The following is an 11,105-nucleotide window of genomic DNA, read 5'->3' as shown; positions in this document are numbered from 1 at the left end:
CTTATTTTAAGTGCCCTGATCGTTAATGTGAGATTGTGAATAACATTTTGATAATTTTTACGTACATATTTAGGGAACCTCTGTAGACCGGAGGCTACTATCATTCCGCTTATTAATATCTACGGCCGCGGTAGCTACTATCCTGATTGTAACTAATTTAACTCCGTCTATGAGTATTGTTATGATTTAATTTTTGTGGAAAAAATATCGAAAGTTGTTTGATATGTTTTCTCTAATTTTATTTTAATGTATTTCAAAATAATGTTACTTTAAATAAAATTTAATTTTGCATGGATTTTCAGGAATTTATTGTCACTGGTAATTTATTATCAATGACGTGTTGTACAAATGCCAGAGATTTTAAAACAAAAGCAAGTTCAGTTTCCAAAGGTACGAAATAAATAAAAGGCACGTTCTTTTAAGCGAGTTTATTTAATAAAAAATGATACAATTATAGCCGCTTAATAATTGCAATAAGCTGTCTTAACTTTATTTTACATTATAGTAAAGTGCAAAAGCGTCAAGCGGTTGTTATTAGGTATAGCACAGCTTATTGCTGTATAACAGAGAATAATGAAAGACGATAGTATGTACAAATCTTTGGTATAATAATATACTAATGATGATGTGTATATTCACTTCAGATCTTCACAGTGAGATCTGGTCGGTCGAAACGATTGCATATTGCAATCTTATCCGCGTATACAGGATAGTTACCTAATATCAAATGCGATATAAAGGTATAGTCACAATGCCATCAACAATTTTTTTTATTTTTTTTTTTATTTTTTAATAATAGTATATTATTATTTATAATAACCTTAGTTACTTATTAAATACTTAAATACCTATGCATTTTATATAGTCTAAAATATTTCATGACGAATTTATAAACTAAGGGCCCAGACACATTCATCAGTTTGTACATTAGGTATGAAAGGAATGTAACCTTTAATTTATATTTTCTTTCCATAAAATATTTGGTCTTATATAATAAAATACATAATTATATCTATTTATTAAAATAGTCTCATCGTTTTATCAACCATTATTAAAACCAGTTTAATACATGGTATGATGAAAAGGTAGCCACATGACCCAGATTATATTCCTTTCATGCTACCGTTCACACTTAAGTCCTATAAAGTCCAGCTTCATAGTTAATTTAGGCCATGGTTAATGTGCCTGCGCCCAGACCGAAACCTACACCCTTAGGTCCGAAGTTCCGGCCGTAGCATCCGCGGCAGTAAATTTCACCATTGGGTCCATCATTCAAATTCGTCGAATCCTAAAAAGAAACGTAATGATTATACATATACACTTAACATTTAATTTTCATTTTAAAATATATACCTATATAGTTTTATTGAAGCCTATCTAACTTATAAAAGTATAATGTATCTGTTTTTGTCATCTGTCACTGTCAGAGTTGTTGGTCGTCCGTCGTGGTTCTTACTTTTTAGCTTGATTCATCAATCATTGTAAATACTCGTATGATTTTAGTTAATAAGTTTTGTTTTTATAATTCAAAATAATATTTCGAACTATAAAAATGACTCAGAGTATTTTGAAATATGTAATATTTACAGCTACTGTATTAGGATTCTTTCAAAGTGGAATTGCTGAATTTTCGGCAGAAGATTGTGCATCGCTTGGTTTTATAAAATCAAATCTCTTATGTTCATCTTGTGATCAATTAAAAGACTTTAGCTTAGAGCAATTAATAGAACACTGCAAGCAATGTTGTCACCATGACGAATCGGCGCCTAAAGAAAAGAAATACGCGCGAGCTATTCTGGAAGTGTGTACGTGTAAATTCCCGACTTATCCACAAATTCAAGCGTTTGTAAAAAGTGACAGACCAGCAAAGTTCCCTAATCTTCAAATAAAATATGTACGAGGGCTTGATCCAATTATTAAACTACTTGATAAGGATGGTATTGTGAAGGACACAGTTGCTATAGAAAAATGGAACACTGACTCGGTCGAAGAATTCTTAAATACTCATTTAGTTAAAGAAGAAGATGAGGATAAAGGTTACTTAAAAACAAATCTAATTTAATTAATGCAATACACACTTGATTTGATGTGAATTGTCTTATTATTACTTTCCCTGGCATCTATTTATTACATTAGAATATTTCCATTCTAAATTTATGAATGACTTAACAATTCTTTTAATGTCAAAATTATTGCTTAATGAAAGAGTTCTGGTTATACTTATTTCTATGGATATTTTTTTACTTGTTATATTGTTTGAAAACACTCACAAGAGATCTGTGGCAGTCTGCACAAGAGAAGCACCGTTTGTGCCATGTGCCATTCTTGGAGTGCATCTGTTCAGCAGCATACACTGGGAAACCACAGCGCGGGCAGCCCTGTCCTTTGGCTGCTTTAGGTCCAGTGAATGGGAGCTGCTCAGTGCTAAAATAAATATTTTGAAACCCCATATCAATAATTACATAAAAAAATAATATTTAAGAATCAATACAGTATATCAAGTACTAACAGTCTGCCCAGGCTCAACCCATGGAACATACTACATATCAAGTTATAAAAGAACTTTTGAAATTGATTTGGTAGTTTTTGCAATTAGCATATTCAAACAAATAAACACTTCAGCTTTGTATAGTATGGTAAAGACAACAGAAAAATATATTACATGATACTTACTAGGAAATGGTGGGTTCAGCGTCAGTCGATACAAGAGTAGGGGCATGGCCGTAGCCAAATCCTTTAGGTCCAAAGAGTTTAGCATAACAAGACCGACAGTGGATTTCTTTGTCGGGACCGTCACAAGCTAGCATGGAATCCAATGGACGGTGGCATTCTGCACAATTGAAGCATTTTTTGTGCCACATCTGTAAGAATAAAATGATTTAAGCTTTGATGTATTTTTTTAATAAAAATTATTAAGTTTTGCTTCTTATAATATACCTAGATTAAAAATATTAAAGGATGTAGCACTTTTATTTCTATTATTATTTTCATCAAACGAATTGTTATAGTTACGTTATATAGCTTAATTTCAATGTCATTTCGAGTCTAAACCGTATTTTTAAATATGTCAATGCATTATAATTATACATTAACTACCAACATATTACTCTATGAATACTTACAGTGCCCTTGGCCAATTGTTGTTCAGCAGCAAATACCATTCCACCGCAACGCGGGCATCCTTGTCCTTTGGGAGCTTTGATTGATGTAGTATCAGGGTTGTAGTACGGACGGTTGGCCGAAATCTCCTCCTCGCTGTAAAGTTGTTTAATTTTAGAAAATATTCTGCACATACGATTACACTATTTATAATCGTATAACAAAACAACTTACGACAATCCGTCAGTTTGGAGGAAGCCAGAACCACAGGCAAATCCATAGCCATGAGGTCCCCAGCGCTTTCCGTAGCAGGTCTTGCAGTAAACGTCTGCGTCCGGTCCATCGCAGGCGATGATCGAGTCTAGTGTCTTCATACAATCGTGACACTTGAAACATTTGCGATGCCATTCTCGTCCCTTAGCCAAAACTTGTTCCGCTGCATAGACCACGCCGCCACATCGCGGGCAACCTTTGCCTGGTGGTGCCTGGATAGCTGCAGTGTCAATCACCGTTGTCTTGGGTGCATGATCGCTATAAACAAAATATATTTTGTAGCTTATACATATTTTATTTAAGGACAAATTTATACTATAGGAAATAAACGCAGAGGTATGTTCAATGTTATTGTAAATTTAATTTCAAATAGCTAGTAATCGTAAAACAAATGTAGTATCCATCTAATCATAAAATTACATTGGTCCAATCGTTTTTGAATGATTACTATGCATATATTACGTATGGGTGTACAATAAAAAGGAAAGGTCGTTTGTGACCTAATAATAAAGAAAATAAATCGGTGGAATCTGCATCGGATTAAATATGTTGTAAGCGCGTGGCAAGTCGTCTATATTAAAATTAGTTGGTTCGAGAACGGACAGGGCGTTCTATTTTAAATACTGGCACGTTGCCATCTCTTGTTTGTATTATAAGCTGTTTTTATGAAAGTGACTATGCGATGGAAATATCCTAAACCTGTCTGTAACCTGAGAATACTTAGGTGGGTACAGTCTTGTTGCCATTCAAATAATCTATAAATAAACTCTTTAATTTATTATCAATTTACAATCGAAAATAAAAACACAATCTTCAAAATTCTGTTCATTTAGACTATCAGTTTTAGCAAGTAGAACCAGCCTGCCGTGGACCTATTTCTTAAACTTAAAAATTACAGTTTACCTTCAATCTAATTGTAAAATAGCTAAGCCCAATAATGCAAAAATATTGTTTTACTTATGATTCATTTTATTATCTATTCTAAAAGGTTAAATTTTCTTACCCATTAGCGTAAGGGTCGCTCTGTAAAACACCGGCTCCTTTGCCATAGCCGTATCCTTTAGGACCGAACTTCTTTCCGTAGCACACTGCAAACACATTTTCTTTTAGATATGTGTACACAATGTTTCTATCAATATAATTTATCATTATCTATTAATATAACATATATTGTTTACATGAACATTAGCAATCATACAACAACATCTTAGTTAAGAAATTTAGCATTTACTAAAACATGTTAAACGAATAGTATCAACTGTCGAAAGTCGTCATTTTGTGCATTTTAGGATAGTTAGTATATAAGTTAATCAAGAAACAAACCTTTGCAGTAAATGTCTTTATCAGGACCTTCACAACAGTTCGTGGAGTCCAGCCGCTTCAAGCAATCACCACACTTGAAACACTCTCTATGCCACGCCTGGACAAACAGTGAAGACAAAAGGAGTAAACAGGGTGGGTCATGCGGGACGATTTGTAACATATAATGCTAGCGGTTATTATTACATCGGGTGAACCATATCCAGGTTTCAGAGACATAAAATACCTCGACAGTATATCTCGTTATCTGGCCCGTCACAATGGATCATTGAATCAAGTTGCTTGTGGCAAGTTATGCATTTGAAGCATTTTTTGTGATAAGCCTACGACGAAATGTTCTATTTTAGAACTCAGAACTCAAATAAAGGTTGTGAAGTAGAAATATGATTGCATAGCACACAGTAAGAAGAACGGCAAAACTTGATTTCATTTTATCTGGTTGTAATGATTAGACTCATCATCTCATTAGTAAATATAAAGAGAGAATGAAATAAAATAAATATTGTTTTTGATATAAATGCTAATAAAAAATTATGTATATAAATATTATATTTTACCTTTCCGCGAGCCAACATCTGTTCTGCAGCATAAACATAGCCGCCACATCTTGGGCATCCTTCTCCAGGTGGAGCTTTGGCAATAACGCGTGATTCTAAGCAAGCTCCATTGGTTCTTACGCCATCCCTGTATGTATATTTAAATATGGTTTTAGAGTTATTATGTGTTCACAATTGGCAAAAGTGGAGATTGAGCAAAAATTACAGAAGAGATGTTAAAAGCCTAACGGGCTCCAGAGCTCTCCAGCAGCCCCTACATATAAATTCGTTTTTTTTTATTCATCAAACTAATGACGGCGAAGCAGATGAAGTCGGCGGCGCACCTCCGCCGTAATGGGAGAAGGTAAGGGCTCCCAGCCACCCGCTCCACATCGGCTCATTAAATTCGGCCACCCCGTACAACAACAGCTATGCTTAACGATTTAGAGGGCGCTTTCCTTATCCCATCACATACATTGATCAGTTAAAGAACATAGTAAGCGTTAGCAATTATTAATAAGTGTCAATTTGTAGCAACAGGTTAATAAGAAGAGATAGTGTGACTTTCTAACATGCTCTATTGGTGCGTAACGAGCGTTGCGATGTTGTGCTGAGGCGTTACATATTGGAATTCTCACCGTTGCTCCACTGTGTCGGGGTCACCCCGGTTGTAAGGGAGGGAAGGTTTTAAATAGGAATGCGCTCGTGCTGGCGGGAGCCCTCCAAGGGTCGGTAAGGACCGACGCCAGGCACGGCCACACTCCCATTCGTTTCAAATTTCAAGCAATACACAGAGTGGTAGTCGACTTTTTTTTATTTTTCTCTCTTATAAATATAAAATATACCGATTAACAAAATAAATTAAGCGACAGCGAATAAATAATCCTAACTAATTTAAATTAAGAATGACGGTGACAAGGTGCCGCTGGTGGGCCGAGATGTGTGTCGGCGATCCGCTAGCACTGCTGGACGACTGCTCACGATCAATTCCTGTTGCGACATAAACGGAGACTGATCATGCACGTGTAAGGCGGCGCAAAATTTACAGCCGAGCGCGCGCTTTCTACTTTTATGAGTTTATGTACACGCTGTTAATGTTGTTACGTACGGGCCTATAGGCCGGTCGTCTAGCGACCATAGATAAGGAAAGACCCTCAGTGGCGCGGGCGGCGGGAGTGTAAATAAAATTATTACTCACGCGTTCTCGCCCTTCAGGTGATCTCCGGTGTCCATGGAGAGGCAGCCAGCGCCACCGCCGAAGCCGTATCCTTTTGGTCCGAATTTGCGCGCATGGCAAACTTTGCAGTAAAGTTCACCTTCGTGTTCTGAGCAGTTTGTGGAGTCCAACAATTTCTGGCAGAGGCCTAATTCAAAACAATGGATAGGTACGGTTTAACAGTGGTAGGAATAATAGAAAAACTTCCTATCTTGCGTTACGATTTAAAACGATCTATCACAATTGCAATCCAGCCTCCTCCAGCTTATTATAATACAATTATGTGATTTATTATATAATTTCAATTGAATTAAAAGTAAATAATTTGCGAAATTACAAATATTTCGATAGGCACATTCTTAATTATGGAAAATAAGGAAATTTTTAAGGCTTTTTTTTTAAATTTCGCTTTTTTTATTACATTATTATGTAAACAAAGACAAATTCATATGCAATTGTTATCAAGTAGGTAAGTAAATAAATATGTACTATGGAAATAATTATTGTGCTCTATTTAAGTATAGACAGTGTCATCAAGAACAATACTGAAATATAGGCAATTACCTATTAATCATCGATAGATAAAATTACATTGTACTATCGACGAATGTGCACAATTTGTTGTAATATTTTGTGTAAATTTTTATATGTACGTCTCATAACTAAATGTACTTACCTATAATTTACAGACAAATTAGAAAAAAAAATAGCATTTTTCTTAGGCGTTGATATTATAAAAAAACTGTTTTTCTGTTATTTCGTATAGGCACGTGTTTCCCTGGTTTTTTTTACATATTGTCTTTTAAAAATTAAAAATTGATAGTGTTTCCATTTCAAGTATGTTTTTCCATCTTCCGTTAAAATTTGTAAATTCTTCCGTTCCGTTAAAATTTGTTATTATAAATGTACGTTATGTACTTTATCTTTTAAATTTTCGCAATTCAACCATCGTTAATCCTACTTAATATTTTAAACGCTAAAGGTAGAAAGAATGTATGGATGTTTGTTACTCTTTCAAAATCCACTTTTGGGATCTGAACGAAATTAGTTACAGAGATATATTATATTTGGATTAAAACATAGTCTACATTCTAGCCGAGTATCACACGAGTGAAACCGCAGGTTCCAGCTAGTATACTTAATATAATTTTAACCTTCGACAATTTTTCTTTTTATAATTAAAATTTTGTAGGTAATAAAAGTTATCATACCGCATTTGAAGCACATTTTGTGCCACTTGAGGCCACCGGCGACGCGCTCTTCCGCCGCGTATACGGACTTGCCGCATTTCGGACACTTGGGGTTATCTGCTGGTTTGAAAGGCATTGTGCTCGCTTAACTTATCCTGGAAAACAAAAATGTTATTATTAGCAATTTGCCATGTGCGATTGATTTTATAATTTTGTGTTTTAAAGTTTTCGAGCAAACGATTAGTTTCCAGTTAAGATTTAAGTAGTAGGTACAGGCGATTTTGATCGAATTGTTTATGTTACTTTAAATGCAATATTCTATATTTATCTCGAATGTTATGTGTGTCAAAGTATTTCAGTGGCAATAGGAATGATCGTAAGCATCATTGAACAGATGACAAAATCCATTCCGAATAATGCAATGTTCCTTGGCTTATATCCAAGTCGCCTGCACCACGTCCATCGTATCCGAACTGACACTATTGCTCAACAAGCACATGTACCGAACGATATGCTAGCTACACGGGCTCCTTTAGAATGCTACTAATATTTTACGTAAAGAACACGTGAAACGTAAGGCGGGCGGCGCGTGGGTTGCGGTTCCAACGCTCCTAATTTGGGCCGTCCAGGTAAAGTTACGCCACTGGACCGGAGTGCATCGTTATTAATAGACCGCATTAGGAAGAAGCAAAGTCACTCGCGATAATGCTATGCTGTTATGATTAGGTTTTGATATCACTTTCACGAATCACGGACCTGTTCGTCGTGTCGCTACGAGAGTCGAGCTCCCGAACGCGTGTACAGTGCAGGGCGTTGTTGCCTAGACTGCTGTGCGCGGAGGTCGAATGATGCGCGAGGGCAGTGCTCCACCGTAGTCTATGCGCGGGTTGCACACGGCCCCAGTGGTGGGGAAGCGCACCGCCCTCACAAACAGTCATCACCACCCTCACACCCACCCTAACAGTAATCATCCAAAGGGCACTAACGACCACTTCAATCACTAATTCAAGAATTATTTACTTTCGATATGATTACCCTTGATCGAAATAAAAAAACAAAAAGTTAGTTCCTTCGTTTACAGATAAAAAAATGTTAGTTAAACAGAAGTGAACGTTTTCGAGAATTTTATATTAAAGTTCAAAGGTAAAAGTTTTATTTGAGGTCTAAAAAAGAACGCATTTTCAGCAATCTTACATAACATAGCTTTTGTTTATATTTAATGAACCTACGATACGACGAACCTACCTATATTACGTTTAATTGGTCATTATTAACTTACTATAAGCGGTCTAGCCAAACATGCAAATAAACATATTTGGTCCAAGTTCTAAGGACAGCATCTGCACTCGGTAGTGTTATTTATTATCGTAATCATGGAGATACTTATACTTGGCAAAATGAAGGCTTCAGTATACCTCTTTTATGTACCTACCTATATTTTATAAAATATTTGAAAATATCCTCAAATCTGTCTCAAATTTTTTTGTTTTTAGTTGATTTTACACAAAACTAACAATTTTTTAGGTTTCATAATCTTTGTTTAAATACCTATCAATGAAAAAATCTTAGAAACATTTTTCGTATTCCCACGCTTTATACTTCTGATTCAATCACTTGCATAATTTACTTTAATATAGGTCAGTAAAATAAAACAAACAGAATATGCGTTAAGATATATGGGTTTACATTGCTGAAAATCTTAGTCAGAACACTTATATTTATCGCGTATTTTGTTACATAAATTCATTGAAACTGATTTTTATGAATTGAAATGATTTTAAACACAATGATTTGGTTGTACTATTTATATAAATCAATTGATTTTTATAAAAAGTGTTATCATATGTATTACTATGATTGTTTCCGATATTAAAGTAACTTGAGACTTAAATTATGAAAATGTCTTCAAAACAATCTTATATTTTGATATACGGTAGAAAGAATTATTTGTATTAAAATTATAATAATATATAATAAACAAATATTTCATGCATCGAATTTCGAATGTGTTTTGAGTACCGATGTGTGTTGATTGAATTCTCATAAGCCCTCACAATTTATTAGTAGCGAGACGGGTAAGTTAGGTTAGTTAGTAACTTAGTAATATGGTATGTAAATGAGTCAAAAGAGGAAAATATTAAATAGGTGTGCAGAAGCGAATAATACAAGGTTTGTAATATTATATATAATACAACTATGTCTTTATTTCAATTCTTATATTAGATTTTTTATTTTTTCTCGATTAAAACACATACTCAATTGGTTATTGAATAGATAAAATTAGATATAGAAAATATTGATGACTCAGATGCCTAAAACAGTTACATGTTACGAAAATAAACATACAATCTATTAGTGTTTGAGTCATAAATTTGGCAAGACTCATCATACACAAATCAACAGTGAGCAATTGTCACAATGAACATTGTCATTTTTCGATCAGACAAAACGATATTATCATAGTGCAGTCATCGTGGTGATGCCTAGAACTTGCACTCATCAGGACAGAAATAAACAACAAAATATACTCTTTATTACGCACACAATTAGTACAGTGCTATGTCACATCTTATAATGCCCCTGCCAACTTCAACACACCTGCCTTACTATTAATATTTTTTAAACAAAAATAACTTCTTACGTGCATTTTGCAGATACATTGTAAATTTAAGGTATATCGTATACATACTTATTATACATTCGTATCATTTATCAAGCACTATTCTTCGATATAATTATATGAAAAATAATAGAGTGCTTAACTAGTTATTATATGCATTTGAGAATTTCCTCATTAATGTTTAATATAATTTAAGGAAATGTCTACGAAATCTAAGACTCATCTAAATTTGTAATATATATTTTTCCTCCGTGAGAACAAACAGCATCTTAGTACTAATCAAGTACAGTAAAGGTATTACGTAAGTAAAGTCACACTCGTGTCATGGTGCAACTCCATATAAGTACGTAGCCAGCAAAAGTTCTGACCATATTTTATCAATAGGTAGGTTACTTATAGGTATAGTCACACGGCATTAACAGCTGTTACTTGTTTTATGTACTTAATTCATTCGCATAAAATCATTAAATCAAACTGTTGTACTGATTTCGTTACATAATTTCCAATAGTAGTACCTATAAAATAAATATATTTTCATATTGTGGGAGTCGAGCACGCTTCGGCACGAATTGGGCCAGCTCGCACCGGGGAAGTACCACACCCCCACAGAAAACCGGCGTGAAATAGTGGCATGCCACTGTGTTTCGTACGGTGAGTGGGGGAGCCGGAGGCCCGTTTCCTTTTCCTCACCCGAACCAGTCCATTCCTTCTTTCCAGTCGTTAATCCATTCCTTTTCCCTTACCCCGAAAAAGCGGGCAGCGCATTCGCAGAGGATCTACCTTTGCGAATGTTCATGGGTGGTGATCGCTTACCATCAGGCGAACCACCAGCTCAGTTGCCCGCTATGACA

General features: G+C 35.0%; 2 protein-coding genes across 5 annotated transcripts; one reads left to right on the top strand and one right to left on the bottom strand.

Annotated features, from left to right (window-relative positions):
* Positions 1-762: 762 nt before the first annotated feature.
* Positions 763-8,546, bottom strand: LOC119833637 (muscle LIM protein 1-like). Of its 4 annotated transcripts, none has more exons than XM_038357732.1 (11): positions 8,391-8,546; positions 7,656-7,789; positions 6,427-6,592; positions 5,250-5,376; positions 4,919-5,015; positions 4,376-4,460; positions 3,334-3,630; positions 3,123-3,255; positions 2,674-2,861; positions 2,271-2,424; positions 763-1,288 (listed from the first exon to the last, which is right to left on the bottom strand). In XM_038357732.1, the coding sequence occupies exons 2-11, from the start codon at positions 7,768-7,770 to the stop codon at positions 1,166-1,168; spliced, it is 1,485 nt and encodes a 494-aa protein (XP_038213660.1). In that variant the 5' UTR covers positions 7,771-7,789; positions 8,391-8,546; the 3' UTR covers positions 763-1,165. The 4 variants fall into 4 exon arrangements, 3 of the variants coding, with proteins under 3 accessions (XP_038213660.1, XP_038213659.1, XP_038213661.1); XM_038357731.1 differs by lacking the exon at positions 4,919-5,015 and adding an exon at positions 4,696-4,792; XR_005287968.1 differs by lacking the exons at positions 763-1,288; positions 2,271-2,424; positions 2,674-2,861; positions 3,123-3,255; positions 3,334-3,630 and adding an exon at positions 4,696-4,792 and having other exon boundaries at positions 4,406-4,460.
* On the top strand, positions 1,411-2,093 carry LOC119833638 (selenoprotein F). Its single transcript, XM_038357734.1, has one exon. The coding sequence runs from the start codon at positions 1,553-1,555 to the stop codon at positions 2,060-2,062; it is 510 nt and encodes a 169-aa protein (XP_038213662.1). The 5' UTR covers positions 1,411-1,552; the 3' UTR covers positions 2,063-2,093.
* Positions 8,547-11,105: the final 2,559 nt, after the last annotated feature.

This window comes from Zerene cesonia, chromosome 17, assembly GCF_012273895.1.
Source record: "Zerene cesonia ecotype Mississippi chromosome 17, Zerene_cesonia_1.1, whole genome shotgun sequence".
In the NCBI taxonomy this organism is placed as follows: domain Eukaryota; kingdom Metazoa; phylum Arthropoda; class Insecta; order Lepidoptera; family Pieridae; genus Zerene; species Zerene cesonia.
The sequence above is the reverse complement of the archived record's forward strand: the minus strand, read 5'-3'. Positions and strand labels throughout refer to the sequence as shown.